We start from the raw sequence: 19,384 nt of genomic DNA on the forward strand, positions 1-19,384 counted from the left end.
GCAGACGATAATTTTTCTTCTTTTTTTTCCTGTTGTGTAGTTGAATGCCAGGCTCCAGAGACAAGCTGCTTACGCCTCCAGTTCACCAAATCCTCCTCGTGTTCTGATCCGAAATGACAATCACAGCTCCATGATTGCTCAAGAGGTCAACGGCTCCAGGCCCAATGACCCTCTCCATGCTAAGGAGAAGGTAGCATTGCGACGAAGTGTACATCGACAAAAAAAGAAGGAAGTTGTCACCAGGATGCAGCGCAACAATCTATAATGATGGAAATAATCCAGCACCATTGTTTCTGAGCATTGGTATTGAATAAGCGCTTTATTTTAATATTATTGCTTATTAAGTGCATGTATGTCATTTTGTTGGGACATAGAAGGCAAAGATTTCAAAAAATTCTGAGTCCAGTACCGTCTTTAATCCTAAACTTATCTGTCTGTTTCCATAAGAAAATAAATTTGATCCACCTGTTCAATTCGTACTTAAGACTAATTTCACAGAAAAACTGATGTTAGCCTATGTCTTCTATTTAATTTGTGATTTAGCCTGGAATCCATGCATTTCTTGACTACAATTTGTTCTGGAATTGCCTTCTGCACTTGAACGTTTGAAAGTACATTGCTGCCCTCAAGCGTCTAGTAGGAAAATTATTTCTACACACTGCATTTTCTCTTGGCTATCTGCTTTCCATCATGATGATCAGAGGTAACCACCTTAACAGATGAACCGAGAATCAGCAAGAATTTCTGTATCATGAGAAATGTTCAAAGGTTCATCTTGGAAGACTGAAAGTGCATGTAAAAATAAATAAATCTGGGCTTGAACTGTGAAGCTTCACTTCATTAAATGCCTGTTTCTTCAAAACTGCATGAAACTGCACACCACAAACTCTGTACACTTTAATTATATGAATTTCTATGGGATCCGAGTATCTATACTTTCATTAAAACCTATACAGAGAGATTAGCTATTCTTTGCAGTGAGGGGCACCCCATTTAGGGAGTTCTAATTCACTAAGTAGTATAGAAATGTACATGTATTAAAAACTGAGCATATTAATTAAGAGATAAGAAGAACATACTGGGAAGAAAAGTGAAAAAATGAGACTGCAAACATCTCCCCTCCTCTTGTTTATTTTCTGTTAGTAGACCAGAATAAATAAAACTCTCTTTTTCTCTCTCTGATAGGAATGTTGTGAGGATATATAATGAGTGATCCATGTATGCCACCTTGGGTTATTGGAAGAAAGGCTGGATATAAATTGTTGTTGTTGTGTGCCTTCAAGTTGTTTCCAATTTATGGTGACCAGCCTAAGGCAACCCTATGACAGGGTTTTCTTGGGATGTTTCTTCAGAGGGGGGTTGCCATGGCCATCCTCTAAGGCTGAGAGAGTGTGATTTGCCCATGGATTTACATGGCTGAGTCGGGATTCTAACCCTGGTCTCCATAGTCCAACGCTCAAACCATTACACCACGCTGGATATAAATATATCAATAGAAATAAAAAATAAAGATAACTCTAAATAAGGACCTGAGAAGATGGGCCAAGATATCATGGGGCTACTGCAGGGATGTTGATGAATAATGCTGTATTTTGTATTTAGAAATCCATTTCCCAATAATGCTAGGAACCACAACTACAACACAGTAAAGAGTTAAACACACTTCCAGCCTACTTAGACTCACTAGTTTGAAGACACTTAACTCTGTGCTGACAGCCTAAAGGATCACAAGCTCAGGCTAGAAACTCCAAACCTGAAGAGAAATTAATGTGTAGCTATTGTAATATAAGAAGCTGAGCATGAAAATGTGGATTCTTTCACATAAAAAATCTAGTGTCTAAAATGTCTTAACTGCATCACCAAGTGCGTTTGTGCCATCATGGCAAATAGGTTGAGTTATGAATCCTTGCTGAAATCTTACCTGTGCCATGAATTTCACTGGCACACTTAGCCACGCTTCCCTTTCCCTTGGCAACAGCTGTCATTTGCAGTAGGACTGGAGGATTATAAACTGCAATCCTAAAAAAATCTAAAATGGCTGTTATAAGAATAAAAGATAATTTACATAATGCTCTTTGGTCATACTAGACTTGCCTTCTCCAGTCTGAGATCAAGGGGACTATAACTCCCAGTATTTCTGACCACTGACCATACTAATGGAAATTGAAACCCAGAACATCTGCTCTTCAGTACTATGCAATATGCTAAGCATTACCAATATGATCCATAAGGACCACCAAGTATTTAATCTGAGAGGTAGTAATGAATGATGAACAGCTGCCATCAGGAGTGGGAATGTACTGTGCTGCATTTTAATGATCTTCCTATACCACAAGATGAAATGAATGCACTGCACTAGGATCTACACTTTAAACTGTCAGCTTTTCCTGTATGACATAACAGTCTAAGTTGTTTGTTCCTGTTGTGTGGCTTCAATTCATTTCTGATTTATGGTGACCTAAGGAGAGCCTATGGAGCCAGTGAATTGAATGCTGGACAACTCTGGAGACCAGGGTTCGATTCCCAGTCAAGCCATAAAATGGGCAAGTCATATGCTCTCAACTTCAAGGGAAGCCAATGCCAAACCTCCTCTGGGCACACTGAAACCACTGCATCATGTTGGGTGCTAACACATTTTCTCCTTCAAATTCGACTTGCTTAATGTCTTGATTTAGGTTGAAAGTGGTTGGTTTTGACCAGTATGAGCCAGTGTGGTGCAACAGTCTGAGCATTGGACTATGCCACTGAAGACCAAGGTTTGAGTGCCTGCTTAGCCATGGAAATCCGCTTCATGACTTTGGGCAAGTCACATGCTCTCAGCCTCAGGGGAAAGCAATGGCAAACCTCCTCTAAACAAATCTTGCCACGCAAACCAAGAAAAAGACGCATAATAATTGTTTTAAAGTGTATGGTTTTTAAGTGCGCATATATATATATATATATATATATATATATAATTGCATTCTACTTTTAAACAAATAATGTTTTAATATTGTAATAGTTTAATTCCATTTTGTCACATTTGCAAGTTTTTAATTGTACTGTGCTGTAAGCCACTTTGAGTCTCAATTGGGGGGGAGGAGCGGGATACAAATAGATATAATAATAGCAACACACATATCATAAGAACCAGCATGGTGCAAAGGTCTGAGTATTGCTATGCCTCTGGAGACCAGGGTTTGAATTCCTACTCAGCCACAGAAACCCAATGCATCAGCTCGGGTAAGTCACACCTTCTCAGCAGAAGGCAATGGAAAACCTCCTCTGAACAAATCTTGTCAAGAAAACCCATGAGAGATTTGCCTTAGGGTTGCCCTAAGTTGGAAATGACTTGAAGTTACACAACAAAATATGCATAGTTAAGGGTGCAGCGTGGTGCATTGGTTTGATCATCAGACTTTGGAGACCAGGGTTTGACTCCCCCTGCTCAACGTGGAAACCCTCTGGATGACCTTCAGTAAGTCACACTTTCTCAGCCTCAGAGGAAGGCCAAGGCAAATTGCCTTCTGAACAAATTGAAGAAATCCCCATGACAAGTTTGCTTCAGGGTCACCATATGTTGGAAATGACTTGAAAGCACACACAGGATGACTACATGTCCTCCTTTTCCAGGTCATACCCTCAATTCCAGACTTTTCTAAAAAAAAAAAAAAAAAATCCACAATGTCCTTCCTTTGGAACATGACCAAGAAGCATGTATCTATTTTTATATGCATGTTTTTAGCTTTTATGTTGGTCACCACCGTTCTCCCTTTTTCTGGGGTGTCCTACATTTTGCAGTCTTCCCTTCCTTTGCATCTGGTCACTATGGCCACACAACACAAACAAGGCAGAAGATGGTGTCTGGAGTTGTGTGTATCCCTGCATCACAAATCCCAGATGTGTATCAAGAGCCACCTTTGGGCCTCAAAGCCTCGCAACTTGACAACGGCCCTCAAAATCTGAGGTGCCATACATCTCTCTCGTTGTTTTTGTTGCTGTGTGCCTTCAAGTCATTTCCGCATCATGGCGACCATAAGTTTGTGAACTTATCATATAGGGTTTTCTTGGCAAGACTGGTTCAGAGGGGGCTTGCCCCTGCCTTCCCCTGAAGCTGAGAGAGTGTGACATGCCCAGGGTCTCTCTCTGTCTCACACACAGAGAGTGGGTTTCGATTCGAGCAACCTCTTAGCCTCAGTTAACAGTAAAGTGTACACGCTTGTAGTGGTGCCTTCAGGTTGTTTCCAACTTATGGTGGCCCTAAAGTGAACCTATCATAGGGGTTTCTTGGCAAGGTTTCTTCAGAAGGGGATTTGCCACTGCCTTACTCTGAGGCTGAGAGAGTGTGACCTGACCAATGTCAACCAGAGTGGGCTTCCAATTGAGGAGGCGTTTTTATATCCCCTTAGAGACACACCAAGGCCCCCCTCCTCCTCCCCCTCGAAGGACGAAGGCGGAGCCAGGCCAAGGCGAAAGGGAAAGGCAGCCCCATGAAGGCAGTGTGGCTAGTCTGCTGGCTCCTCTCCTCTTCCTGGGCTCTCAGCCTCAGGAACAATGGCGCCACCCCAGAGCCCCCCTCAGCCAGGAAAGGGCCGCCGCCATCTTGCGACTCGGGGGCCGCCAGGAGGGTAGGTAGCAGCAGCAGCCAGGCAAGGGAGGCTCGACCTCAGCTGGGAACAGGCCCCTTTCTGGGGCTGCAGCCACACTGCAGAAATAATAACCTGGTTCCACCCCGCTTTAAAAGCCCTGGCTCCCTGCTGCTGTGGAATTCTCTGAGATTGGTTATATATATAATTCTCTGAGATTAATATATATATTGCTGCACCTGACTATAGGGGAAACTGTCGCCTGCCTTGCTCAAAGGCTGCATCCACATACAGGAGGGATGAATAATCCAGGTTGACATCGTTTTAACTGCTCCTCGGCTCCCTGCTGCTGTGGAATTCTGGGAGTTGTAGTTTGGCGAGGCTGCCTGCAGCCTTTCCCTTAAGCCTGGGCCTGCCCTCCCCCTCTCTCTGCCACAGCGAACTGCAAATCCCAGGGTTCCCTAGCATTGGGCCATGGGCAGGGTCCTCCATTTGAGGCTTTTCTGTTCTGAAAGAAATTCAAAACGCCCTCCATTTTGAGCAAACTACAAATCCCAGGGTTCCCTAGCATTGAGCCATGGGCAGGGTCCTCCATTTGAGGCTTTTCTGTTCTGAAAGAATTTCAAAGCGTCCTCCATTTTAAACAAGCTACAAATCCCAGGGTTCCCTAGCATTGAGCCATTGGCAGGGTGACGAAGTGCCCTCCTTTTCTAGGGCAAGTCCTCCATTTCAATCTTTTCTGTCCTGAAAGAATTTCAAAGCGTCCTCTTTTTTGAGCAAACTAGAAATCCCAGGAATGCATAGCACTGAGCCATTGGCCTTCAAGTGGAGCAAAAATGGATTAAGTTCCTTTTCATTCTTTATAATTATTACACAATTATAGGGAAACTGTTGCCTGCCTTGGTCAAAGGCTGCATGCGCACTGGAAATATAATCCAGGTTGGCATCACTTTAATTGCTATGGCTCCCTGCTATGGAATTCTGGGAGTCGTCGTTTTGTGAGATCTTTAGCCTTCTATGTTAAGAGAGTTCTAGTGCACCATACTACAGATTCCAGGATTCCATAGCATTGAGCCATGGTAGTTCAACTGGTGCAAAACTGGATTAAATTACTTGTATTTGTTTATAATTACATGATTATGGGAAAACAATTACTTTTCTTGCTCAAAGACTGCCCCTGCACTGCAGAAATAATCCAGGTTGACACCACTTTAACTGCCATGGCTCCATGCTATGGAATTCTGGGAACTGTAGTTTGTTTTGGCACCAGAGCATTGGGCTCCAGAGTCCAATACTCAAGCCATGGCACCACGCTGGACCTAGTACTGTGCCCATTTTGTTGTTGTTGTGTGCCTTCAAGTTGTTTCCAATTTATAGTAACCCTAAGGTGACTCTCTCATGAGGTTTTCTTGGCAAGATTTGTTCAGATGAGGTTTGCCCTTGCCTTCCCCTGAGGCTGAGAGTGTGTGACTTGCTCGAGGTCACTCAGTGGGTTTCACATACTGGCAATCAAAAACAACCACCTTTCACCTCAGTCAAGACTGGAAGTTAGGCAATTCACATTTGAAGGAGAAAATGTGTTTTATAATGTGTCAACATCCAACGTGGTGTAGTGGTTTCAGTGTTGGACAAGACCCTGGAGACCAGGGTTTGACTCCCAGTTCAGCTATAGAAACCTATTGGGAGACTTTGGGCAAGTCAGACTTTCTCGGCCTCAAGGAACAGCATGGGCAAACCCCATCGGAACAAATCTTGCCAAGAAACCTCCACAACAAACTATCATTCCAAAAATTCCATAGCAAGGAGCCATGGCAATTGAAGCAGTGTCAAACTGGATTATTTCTGCAGTGTGGATCCAGTGTTGAAGAGCACTAGCGCCCACCTAAATAGAGAGACAGAGACCAAGACCAAGACAGCGCAGTTTCTCAGCCTGCAGTGTTGTCCTCATAAGTGGCAACACCCATCATCTTGTGGCATGATGGAAATCGCAAGTTATGCCAATGCAAACATCAACAAGGTCACACAGCAGGTCTACACAGCCAAGCCAGGATTCGAACCCTGGTCTCCAGAGTCACAGTCCAACTCTCAAGCCACTACACCCCACCAGCTCTTGTCATCTGTCCATTTATAGCGACCCCTATGATTTTTTTAGGATATTCTTTGGTAAAGAACACTCAGGTTGTTTTGCCAGTTCCCTCCTATGGGAATATAACCTACAGCAGTCAGTATTTGTAGTCCGTCTCCCATCCAAGTTCTAAGCAGGGATGGCCCTGCTTATCATCCAAGTTCAGACAGACTCTGGTGGTTTTGACCTTTGGTGACCCCATTAATTTTGTCCTCAGAGGTGGTTTTGCCTGTTCCTTCCACTGAAACATATTCTACAGCACCTGGTATTCATTGGCGGTCTTTCATCCAAGTAATAACCATGGCTGAACTTACTTAGCATCCAAGATCAGACAGGATCCAGTGCCTTTTGTGATATTTAAGCCCTACTTACATACAGGACAGTTTAGGCCCTACAAACAGGACAGTTGTGTGTCTGTGCCTTCAAGTCACCTATTGACTTAGGATGACCCCATGGGTTTCATAGGGTTTTCTTAGGCAAGAAACATTCATAGGTAGTTTTGCTAGTTCCTTCCTCTGAAATATAGCATACAACACCATGTATTCATTGGCAGTCTCACATCCAAGTACTAACCAGGGCTAGTCCTGCTTACCTTCCAAGATCAGAGAGGATCTGGTGCCTTTGCAGTATTTAGGGCCTACATACAGGACAGTTAACTATGCGTAAAAGTAGCTGCCATTGAGAAAGAAGATGAACAGGCCCCCATGGGTCATACAGGAAAGTCATGCAAAGGACCGTGCAGGAAAAGGGAGTTTTAAAGAAAAAGAGGGGGGAAATGAAGTCACTTCAGATTTAAAGGTGTTTTCCAGAGTTCCCTCAAAAAATAGACACAAAGTGAAAAGTTGCTAAGAATAGACTATTTTCTATGTATGTCAAGTCATTCTTGTTTTGTTCCCAAGGCAACAGTTAGATAGCAGCATAATTAGCCTCTGTATTCATTAATAAGCATCAGTTTCAAGTGTGCCTGCCTGCAAAGTACATCCTATCATCATCACTGGCTCCACCGCTGGAAGTTCAGAACATCTGGATGGCCACAAGCTGCCCTCATATCCTGCATTTCAGGGGATTTAATTAGTTTTGTTTTGTTTTGTTTTAAAGGAAAGCATTAAAAGAATTAAACACCTGAATTCCTTCTCAACTAGTGACAACAATACTGCTTTCTATGGAATAAATCAGTTTTCCAGTTTGTTTCCTCAAGAATTTAAAGGTACAGAATTATTAAAATTATTTTTTTCGTTAATTATCGTTTTGCTGAGGGTAACATCTTGTGTTCAGTGTAAGCCATTATGGTAGTTTGTTTGATATCTTTCAGTTCATAACGTTCTCGTTTCTTCAACAACCAACAGTATGGTACAGTATTTGTCTTAAGAAAATAAAATTCAGAACACACTAAAGAAATAATCCAGTCTGAGACCACTGTAACTGCCCTGCTTCAATACTAGAGAATTCTGGGAACTGTAGTTTAGTGAGACATTTAGCCTTCTCTGTCAGAGAGCTCTGGTGCCACAGTAAACTACTTTTCCCAGGATTCCCTAGCACTGAGCCAGAGCAGTTAAAGCAGTCTCACACTGGATTATTTTTGTAGTGTGTTTTGGCACTAAGTTAAAAGAACACAAATATCTTGCATATAGAAACAGACTATCTGAATTGGCTGTGGTTATTTATAAACTGGAAGATGCTAAAACATTTGTTTTATTTTAAAGCTATTTACTTACAGAGTAAACCTTCTAAAGTTCCCAAATATACTCCAGGGGATGGGCTAGAGGGAACAGAAAAACCTTTACCAGCAAAGTTTGATTGGCGTGACAAGGATGTAGTTACACAAGTGAGAAACCAAGGAATGGTAAGCTCTGTATTTTATTTTTTTCTGATAACTGGACTTTGTTCAAACATGTGGCAACCCTGAAACTGTGGTAACCTTGAGATAATAAAATAAGTCAAGTGTCTTCTGATGTACTAAGCCATATTTGTGCAACTCTTATTTGTGAAGTTTATATAGGCAGGCTTCTTCATAATTTCAGCTAACGTAAGAACATCTGTAGATTCTCAATTAAAAATTTACCAGAGTCAGTGCAGTTCAACTGAAAATAGGTAGAACAGGTCACTTTCTGGAAAGAGCAGAGGATGTGATATAAACATATATGCAGAGCTATAAAATATCTTTCAGGAATATTCTGTATCAAAGTATGTAGCACAGAAAGGTATGCACTAACTAGTGACGATTATTACTGATTTTGTACTGGGTTTGTTTTGTTGTTGTTTTCTTTCCAGTGTGGTGGCTGTTGGGCTTTCAGTGTTGTTGGTATAGTAGAGTCTGTTTATGCAATCAAAAGGAAATTTCTGGAAGAACTCAGTGTACAACAGGTCATTGACTGTTCGTACAATAATAGTGGTTGCCACGGTGGCTCTACTGTAACTGCTCTGAGCTGGCTGAATCAGGTATTCATTTCTTACAGTGCTACTGTCTCTTTTAACAAATGATCATTTTTGTAAAAAGAAGAAAAATGTGGGAATTGTTAAAAAGCCAACATTGGCCTTGTCCTGTTGGATTAGGCCAGAAATCCATCTTGTTTATAATATCTCCACTAATAGCCAAATATTGAATATCACTAACAGCTGTTATCACATGGCTTCTTATGACAATACTTCCACCCTCTACAACACCCACATGTAAATTAGCATCAGGAGCTCATCTGGGGAAGAGGTATTTTGGGGTTTTTTGGCTGATCATCACTCACAAAATTCCCTAACCATCATGATTACACCTTACTGGCTAGACAATTCCCCTCCTTAGATAGATAGATTTCCTGCATGCAAATCCTGCTGTATCACCTCTTGCAAACATCCCATTTGCTCCTAGTGAATCACAGGGCAGTAACTTTGCAAACTGGTGAACAAACTATATGATTCAGGTCACTCTCCGTTTTGGGATGTGCTCACACACACACAAATTTTCTCTTGAACTATTGGGTTCACCATAAGATATAGCCTTAGGAAACTTTAATTGCCCTACAGTTATCCCCAAAAGTGACCATCCAAGCTCTAGTCTAAGGCCATGACCTCCTGCCCAACTTGATCCCCTATCCAGCCATCAAACATAAGACCAAAACAAAGGAATTCCACATTTATTTGAATAGTATCCTGACCTATTATTGCAGATCCCTCCAGGTCAAAAGCAACTTTGGTAAGCATAAGTACATTTGCCATTCATTTTAATTATCTGTTTATAGACACATGTGAAGTTGGTGAGAGATTCAGAATATCCTTTTAAAGCTCAAATGGGATTGTGCCATTATTTCACTCGTGCAGATTTTGGAGTCTCAGTCAAAGGATATGCTGCATATGATCTCAGGTAAAATCTATTTGTGCTTTTAAGTGCTTTTAATTCTATTGATGATTTAATTATATTTTAACTTTTTAATCATGGATTCTTCCAGCTGTATCTGTTTTAACCTTTATAAGCTACTTTGAGTTCAGGACTGGGAAAGAATTGCAAAATTAAATAAACACCTAAATAAATTATATCTTGTGTGAAAAGTGTTGCTACAGACGCTTCAGTAGCCCTGTGATTTTTATTATGCATGCCAGAAGTGCTAATATGATTACTTTTAAAAGGTTGAACATTATGTTCATTAGAATTATACAAAAGAAAATAAGCATGACAGATGTTCTTAAATAGATACAGTACATCTGAAAATGTTAAATGTATTCAGTAGCAGTCTGAATTGTGTCCTACTCCAACCTTTCTCAGATTTTAAACAGAAATCCCCCCCCCAACTGGAAATGATTTTAGATGGGGGAAATTCTATATATTATATTAGTAAATGTACAGTAGGCCCTTGATATCTGCTGAGGTTTGGTTCCAGGAGTGCCCCCACCCCTGTGGATACCAAAATCCATGGATGCTCAAGTATCATTAAATAAAATGGCATAGTAAAGTGATATAAAATAGCAAAATTAAAGTTTGCTTTCTATAATTTATATATTTTTGGAATATTTTCAAGCTGTGAATAGTTGAATCCATGGATAAAGAATCTGTGAATATGGAGGGCTGACTGTACTAAACAGTATATTAGTAAATGCATCCATTACTCTGCTTTCCAATCTAAATGCAGAGTGATGCCATTATTATTTCCAAAATAGAATGGCTTGTTCATGGAGGACAGCATATAGGAAGTACTATATTTTCTAAGTAGATGTGGTACGTAAGATGGCAGAGACATTATGTATTAGTTGCCCATTAAAAGGAGTCAGTACTGTTTGTGTTTCCCCTGCAATGTGTACACTATTTGTCCCATGTGATCAGAACAAACAGTGATACTGAGTACAGCTTGTACAATCTGTGCCTTTCTTGCAATTATTTAACTCTCTGTGTGTGCCTTTAAGTCATTTGTTGACTGATGGCAACCCCATGAATTTTTTCATAAGAATTCTTTTAGGCAAGGAATACTTAGAAGTGGTTTTGCCAGCTTCTTCCTCTGAAGTGTAGCCTACAGCACTTGGTAATCATTGATGGCCTTCCATCCAAATACTAACCAGGATTGACGCAGCTTATCCTCCCAGATCAGACAAGATCTGGTGTGTCTAGGGTATTTACTAACCCAAAAACTGCTCTAAAACAGCTACAATGGGTGGGGGGTCCACTAATATTTGCAAATAGATAATCAGCTATCCTCTCTGCTTAATTCCATGTGTAGCAGTTTCAGATGGAAAAGTGAGGCCAGAAATGAAAGGCATTTTTGAGAATCTTATTTCTAATTCAGATTGATATGTTTTAAAATTATTTAAAATGCAGATTCATTCTTTTAGTTGTTGGAGGGTGTTTTAGAAACAATATGAGTTAAAGAACAGTAAAAGAAATAGTTCCTTTTGGAAATTCTAGTTTTAGCAAGTATAGAATATCCAGCAACATTATTTGAACAGGTAGGAGTCCTTGAACATTATGGTAAAGGTTCTACGAATTGCCACTGGAAGTACTGCTACTGTGTTCCAAACTGCTTTTAAAAGTCACATTGGTGGGTTACAGACCGCCCGTTTGGGGCGGCCTGCACCCGCCCCTTTCCTCGGTGTATCGGGGCCTCAGCTGCCAGACCAGCAGCCTCCGAGGCCCCGATCCGCCGCTTTGCAGGCTGCGGGGAAGCGGCAAAAGGCCGCTTCCCTGCAGCCTGGAAAGGGGTGTCCTTGGGGCTTCAAGCCCCAAGGGCACCCCACGGTGGCGGGGAGGAGGAGAAAGGGGCCGCTTGGCCCCTTTCTCCCTTGCGTTGCTGGGCGCAGCCGTCTGAAAGCTGCGCCCATCGATGCAAAGCAGGAAGGAGCTCCGAAACGTAGCTCTTTCTGGGGTCGCGCAAAGGGCGCACTCATTTGGAGGCAGCGCGGTCGTGACGTATTGATGGCGGCGGCCGTGTGAAACAGCCGCCGCCATTTTCTATGCACAGAGCGCGTACTAGGGTTAGGGGGTGCGGAAGCACCGCCCTTCCTAACCCTAGTACGCGCTCGTCGCGTACTTATATGGCAGTCTGTAACCCGCCATAGTGATTTGTGTAATAGTGTTCCCATCATGTGGTTATTGTTGTTGTGTGCCTTAAAATTGTTTCTGACTTATGGTGACCCTATCATGGGGTTTTCTTGGCAAGATTTGTTCAGATGATATTTGTCAATGCCTTCCCCTGAGGCTGAGAGCATATGACTTGCCCATAGTCACCCAGTTGCTTCATGGCCTAGCTGGAAATTAAACTCTGGTCTCCAGAGTCATGAGGTTTTCTTGGCAAGATTTGTTCAGAGGAGATTTGTCATTGCCTTCCCCTGAGGCTGAGAGCATGTGACTTGCCTATAGTCACTCAGTTGTTTCATGGCCAAGCTGGGAATCAAACCTAGTCTCCAGTGTCATAGTCCAACATTCAAACCTCAGTGCCATGCTGGCTCTTTTAATCAACTGGTGCCATAAGTATTTAGAAAAAAAAAGGCTTCTATGTACCTCTTAAGTTTTTTGAGGTATTGCACATGCAAAGAGAGCCAGTGTGGTATAGTGGTTTTACTGGGGTTACAACACTACCATTCTTGCTAAGAGCTGCTTACTACTGGAAGAATTTATTTTCGCTGCACCACACATACACATGCAAACACACACAAAACCCCACAATAAGATTTAAATCAATGAGCATATATGCCTATTTCCTGATTTATTTGAACAGCTAAAGATTTCTGGATAATTTTATCCAGTATATACTACTAGCACAAATGGTTTCTTGCTGTTTAATATTCGAGGACCACATCCCGCCAACCCACTGAATCCAGCTATCTGTCTTTTGCCAGTGGTAGGGCAACTTTGTCCTGAAGGACCAGACTCTTCCCCAAAAGCTGTTTTAAATATGTTTATTGCAGGAAATTTTAATGTTAGCTTAAATTCCAACTATGAGGTATTATTTATATTTCAGTGACCAGGAAGATAAAATGAAGAAGATGCTGATTGAATGGGGTCCTTTGGCAGTAATAGTAGATGCAGTCAGCTGGCAAGATTACCTTGGTGGTATCATACAGCATCATTGTTCCAGTGGAGAACCAAATCATGCAGTTCTTATTACTGGTTATGACACAACAGGTAAATGTCAGCATAATGGTTAAATGATGAAATGATTATGCATCTGTTCTGAGACTGAGCTTTATCCAAATCAGGTTTATTCAGAAGTAAGTAATTTTGGTAAGTAAGTAAGCCCCCTTTGATTACAGTGAAATTTACTTTTATCCAAATAACAACAGGTTAAAGTTCAGCAACAATGACAAAGCAAATGATAGACTTTCTGCATTTTAATGTTTAATATGCTGTACATATGCTTCTCAAGTCATACAAAAACAATGCCTATTTTTAACTTTGCTCCAGACTCTGAAATCTGCTTTAGGCATGCACATGTAGTATAATAGTAAAGGATGCATTCAGGCCAAGCATTGGTTATGCATTATTTGCATAATACATTTATATCCTGCCTTATCCTGCAGTGAGATCAAGGTGGTATACATAGGTCTTCTTTCCCCTAGCATCACCATCTTATCCTTACAACATCATATTAAGGAGGTAGATGAAACTGAGAGATAATTATTAGGCCAAGATCACTCATCAAGTTTCATGGCACAGTATAGACTTGAACCTGAAACCTAATTCAGCATTCTAACCACTATGCCACATTGGCTTTCTTTCCTATCTCAACTACTCAGCTGCTGCATTTAGTGGGTGCTGATAGTACCAGGTCAGAACACGTTTCTAACTTAGTGTAGCCTATAAATGTCTTAGTTTGATCTTTATGGGCATTTCTTATGCTCACCTCTCAGTAGGGTAATACATATATATGCACAAAGCATACAAAACTGTTGTTACTTTATAGTGCAGAAGTGTGAACTAATTTTGTTGTATTGCATGTAACTGGCTGCTGGGAATTTTAATTCAACAGGATTTGTAGGACTGCATAGTTCCCACTCCTAGTGTAAGAAATCAAGTTAAGGCTACATTCCTTTCCCTGGTTTTATTACCTTTGTGTTGCTTTCTTTATACTCTGATTTTTTAATACATGGATCTTGAAACACTCCACTAGAGGCTGTATTCTGTTCTATATTGAATGAAGTTTTGCTTTTTGTACCTATTAGACTAATGGCACAAAAGTCTTTAGAACATTTCCACTGGGGAGAAAAACTAATGAAAGTTATTTTGCAGGTAGTATTCCTTTTTGGATTGTAAGAAACTCCTGGGGACCAACATGGGGACTAGAAGGCTATGTTCATATTAAAATGGGTTCCAATATCTGTGGTAAGTTGTGCCAAAGTCTTTGTGGTGTATATTGGATGATCATACAGATGGTCCTCCAGATACTGGCACAGGTGGCCATATTTTACAAGCCTGTTTGGATTTTCGGACATACACATTATACATTGTCAACTTTATTTTGTCAGAAAGTGCTTGAAAGCAACCTTTCTTCCTGCAGAAGTTCAGCTATCTAATGAGATAAAGTCACATTAAGGACTGTTGTACATGCCTGCCTGGATATTTCTTTATATTTAAAATGTACCACTACCCCTTAGAAACATGCCCTTTTGCCAGATCAAAAAGAAGTGGCAAATTGTAAAAAGGCAGATTGGGGCCACAGCATGCGGTTGCCACAGCTCAATCCAGCTTTCTCAGGGGCAGTTTCAAACCACCCCTTTGGGGTGGTCTATTTTGCCCTTTAGTTTTGGTAAAACTAAGTTCAAGTATATACTTTACTGAAAGCACCATTATTATTCTGAAACTAATCATCATGAATAACAAGTGCAGTGTGATTAGGTCTACTGAGAAAAATTACCTGTTGGGACTGCTAATTTGTAAAAGCCCTTGGACATATTTGTAAAAGATTTCTCTAGTAACCAATTTGTGTCTTTGATTTTGATGCCTTCTAGGTATTGCTGATGAAGTTTCTGCTGTGTTTATATGAAACGGCTGCTCTACAAAAGGATCTGTGGCAGATATTTCAATCCTTGTGAACAAAATATGAAGGCATTTTATTTTCACGAAGGGATGCTATTTGAGGGCATTGAAACCTTAACAAATCTCAGGAGATGGAAGAATCATTCTCTTCCAGCCAGTGCCATAGACATTTACTATTGGTGCACTAAACGCACTGCAATACACCCAGACATTGCACCACAGTCATCAATTAGGCAAGAGGAAGGTTTGTATATTACTAGTTCTGGTATGAAGTGTAGTAATATTACCTTATTGAATCAGAATAGTTTGTAGTTGTCATTGCAATTTTTTTACTTGTACACCGCTATGATCAAAGCGGAATAGCGGTCTATAAATAAAACTTATTATTATTATTATTATTATTATTAGAATGTTTTCAAAATGTTTAAGTAAGAGTTTTGAGTTACAGTGACATCCTACGCAGACAGCTGGTGACCAGGATTTATCAGATATTGTCTGGCATCTTGTAGATTAGTCCCCACCACAGTAGGCTCATTAAATCAATTTAGATTATTTAGATAAATCCAGTGGATTCAGTGGGCCTACTCTAATCAGGACTAAAATAATTTTTAGGCTGCTATGTATTTGCTGTGTGCCTTAGACAAATCATATTGTGTGTCTCAGTATCTTATCTGTAAAAGGGTAATAATGACCAGCTATATTCTGTACTTCTTGTGAATACAAAACAGAGGTTGCAGAGCACTTTGCAAAGAAAAAGTAATAATTATGAATAGTTTGAATGTTCAGGGTGCACAGCCTCTTCCTTTTAGTAGGGCAAAACAAATGTGATTCCGCCTCTAGGAGTGAGTAGTTTCCCAGTGTCAAGGGACCACATTGGACCTCATTTCCTTTTGGAGGCTACTTCATTGCCAGTGTTGGGGTTCTAGTGAGTTATGCAAACTCACAGAACACTGCATTTCCTTCCAGAAGGGATGAAGGCGGGGGAACGTTTCTAAGTCAGTGGGTCACTCCTGTTAGCACTAGGAAATGGTCGGTGAAAACTGCAAAAATAACCAGGGATGCAAGCCACATGTTGTTCTCTTCCATCGATGCTCCCCCTCAAGAGATGTGTTTTCCCCATACTCTGCTGATCCACTCCTGCTTTCACTTCTGTTCCTGAGTGTTTGTGCTATACTACAACCTGAGTTTACCTTCTATTTGTAAATCCAACAGGGTCAGTCTCAGTATTCTGAATCCAGTTTTTCAGCTTGACTCAAACTTAACTGTGTCTTGATAATAACTGAAATTATCAATGATTCTGTTCTTTTTCAAGTATATAATAAGTAGACTCCCATGGAGAAATGAAAAACATTTTCAAACATTTACAATTAACATTTGGTCTACTAATTCTAATACTTTAGCAAAACCTGTGCTGGTTCAGTGATCAGTTTTGGTTAAAATATGGCTAAACATTTGCTAAGTTGTAAATATATATTTTATATACTCAAAGCAGTGATCTTAATTTTTATAATAAACATAAATAAAAATATGTTTCCTAATTTGCTATTTTTCAATGAAAAGGCACTTGCATTTGTACATTGTTAAATATTTTGAGTCAATTACAATTGGAGGAGACACACATGGAATGATTGCTCTTTCATATCTATATTTGCCCCATTTAAATATTTCTTGCATATGGGTATAACAGAGTGAGGGTCTTCTTTTAATTTAAATACACACACACAATTGGCTTGTGCCATCCACGGATTTGAGCCTCCATGGATGGCCCCATCCCACTCACCCCAGTAGTGGCACACATTCTCATTTAACATCATTTGTCAGTAATATTAAGGGAACCTCAGATGCACTTAAAGCTTCAGGGCCAAATCAGAATTGTAATAAATGTTTCTGTTGTAGATTTTGTCATTTAGCTAATAAAGATAATTTAAGCTGCTCTTGCAAAAATGAAAAGGTAAAATAATCATCAACACCAAGTATCTAATTTAAAGTAACAATCCCATTGTCAGCCCAAACCTTCCATAAATACAGTTCTCTCCATATTTTCAAATCTGGATTCCCCTATAAAAATTGGCATGAGTGTATGGGGCAAACTCCAAGTGATGAGACAATATTTGCCATGCAGTTCAAACTGCTGAAATTATTGCCAAACATTGCCGCCTTTTAAAAAATGAGAACTAAGTACTGTCCTTTTCAAAAGAGGTGGCCGAAATAAAGATTCAGATGCTGACCCCGGTGGATTATGCATTTTGGATATACCCAAAAATGAACACAAAATAACTGATACACTCAGTATGCAAGGAAGTCTTGAAGGCTAATTGGATTTTTTAATTGGAATTTGCATCCTTTTTTATAGAAACTGTAAGAGGAGATGAGCTCACACACAACCCCCATTGCCTAAACAATGAATTTAGTTTTTGAAAATGTTTGCAAATAGAGGAACTCCATGAATAACAAATATTTCTATAACATTAATTTTAATTATGTTTACCTTACCCCACAGATTAATCTTTAAATTCACCCACCTCTCTAAATCTTATCAGCTTACTTAAGATCTGGAACAGACTAGCTAGTTAAGCCGCCTTCTGGGTGGCTTGGGACTGCAGCATTTACATGCTGCACTCCCAAAATGCTCAGATGCCACGTAGCCAATCACAATGGGGGTGGCGTCAGGATGCTCTGGGGACATAGCATTTACGTGCCACCAGAGTGCCCAGAAGTCACCCTGCAGTTGCAGCCAGGCCACTAAAGGTGGCCTTTTGCTGTCCCAAATAGGAGCCAAATTTTCTGTTCCTATTTGGACCAGCCCCAGGGCAGATTAAGGCTGTGGAGTCTAGCTGCTGTGACTCCAGAGCAACTGGCTCGGGGTGATCTCAATCTGCTCTTTTCGGGTGATCTGTTCCACCTTTATATTAATATTAATAATCTGAAATAAAGCCCTAGGGATAATTATACCCAAATAGGTAATAGGACTTGGTCAATATTGATACTGCCCTGCTTTAAATATGGTAAAGTCTGTCTTGTTTCCCACTGGCAGGATTCTGATTTGGAGGAGTTACACTCAACTATAAATTGACCTCATGTATAAATTGAAGCCAGGTTTTGGGGCCAAAACTATGGCTTTTTTTAATGACCTGTGGATCAGTCAAGGGTAAAACTCAGGGGCATGTAATAAAGGATCTAAAGGATGAAGCAAAGAAAAACTGTGCCAAAGAACCTACACTCCAGAAAGCATAAGTGTTTATGCTCACCCTAAAGGCTGGATGGATGAGAGAATAGAGGGGGGTCAGATTTCAATCTTGCGTTTCTCCAGTAAATGGTTTCGTTTTTTAAAATCAGAGTTAAAGTACAGTAAAGTAAAGGACACAATGAAAAACCCTGCCTTGTATCCAGTTTTAATGTTTGAAAAATGAGGGAGGGGGGAACCATTGATTATAATCCATGCTCTTAGTGCGGAATATATTTTTTTTATCCATTTTAAAAAAAAATTGGGAAACGGAAATTAGCCAATACTGTGAAAATAAACAGCCAGCCAATTTTATCAAATTTAGCAGGGGGAGAAACTTGGCCAGGTCAGAGAATTGAGTTTTACAAACTCTTGATGCCATCCTTCAGTGGCCAATTGGGAAAAAACTGCCCTTGCTGCCATATTTTGGAAATGTTTTGTGTGTGTGTGTGTGTGTTCTGGTGTAAAACGAGACAGGAATGTACACACCAGCCTTGACTGGTCACCTTTCCATGTTGGCAGGGAAGGTCTGCAAAGGAGCTGTGACTGTGGCGGGTTACAGACCGCCATTAAAGTACGCGCAGTGCTTCCGCACCCCTTAACCCTAGTACGCGCTCCGTGCGCACAAAATGGCGACGGCCGTTCCACATGGCCGCCGCAATCAATACGTCACGGCCGCGCCGCCTCCAAATGAGGCGGCGCGGTTGTGACGTATTGAGGCCGCGCCGCATAGTGCGCCCTTTGTTTCGGAGCTCCCTCCTGCTTTGCGTCGCTGGGCAGCCAGCAACGCAGAGGAGAAAGGGGCCAAGCGGCCCCTTTTTCCTCCTCCCCACCGCCGCTGGGTGTCCTTGGGGCTTGAAGCCCCAAGGACACCCCTTTCCAGGCTGCGGGGAAGCGTCCTTTTGCCTCTTCCCCGCAGCCTGCAAAGCGGCGGATCGGGGCCTCGGAGGCTGCCGGTCTGGCAGCTGAGGCCCCGATACACCAGGGAAAGGGGCGGGTGCAGGCCGCCCCAAACGGGCGGT

The 19,384-nt window shown here is 41.1% G+C and overlaps 1 protein-coding gene across 2 annotated transcripts; it reads left to right on the forward strand.

Annotated features, from left to right (window-relative positions):
• Positions 1 to 4,223: 4,223 nt before the first annotated feature.
• On the forward strand, positions 4,224 to 16,658 carry CTSO (cathepsin O). Of its 2 annotated transcripts, XM_089525618.1 has the most exons (8): positions 4,225 to 4,607; positions 7,789 to 7,897; positions 8,394 to 8,533; positions 8,962 to 9,129; positions 9,921 to 10,042; positions 13,125 to 13,288; positions 14,393 to 14,485; positions 15,112 to 16,658. In XM_089525618.1, exons 1-8 carry the CDS (start codon positions 4,470 to 4,472, stop codon positions 15,144 to 15,146), a joined length of 969 nt encoding a protein of 322 aa, XP_089381744.1. In that variant the 5' UTR covers positions 4,225 to 4,469; the 3' UTR covers positions 15,147 to 16,658. The 2 variants fall into 2 exon arrangements, with proteins under 2 accessions (XP_089381745.1, XP_089381744.1); XM_089525619.1 differs by lacking the exon at positions 14,393 to 14,485 and having other exon boundaries at positions 4,224 to 4,607.
• The last annotated feature ends 2,726 nt before the right edge of the window (positions 16,659 to 19,384 follow it).

Source organism: Sceloporus occidentalis, unplaced genomic scaffold, assembly GCF_023333645.1.
Source record: "Sceloporus occidentalis isolate IW3139 unplaced genomic scaffold, rSceOcc1.0.p SCAF_5, whole genome shotgun sequence".
Taxonomy (NCBI): Eukaryota; Metazoa; Chordata; class Lepidosauria; order Squamata; family Phrynosomatidae; genus Sceloporus; species Sceloporus occidentalis.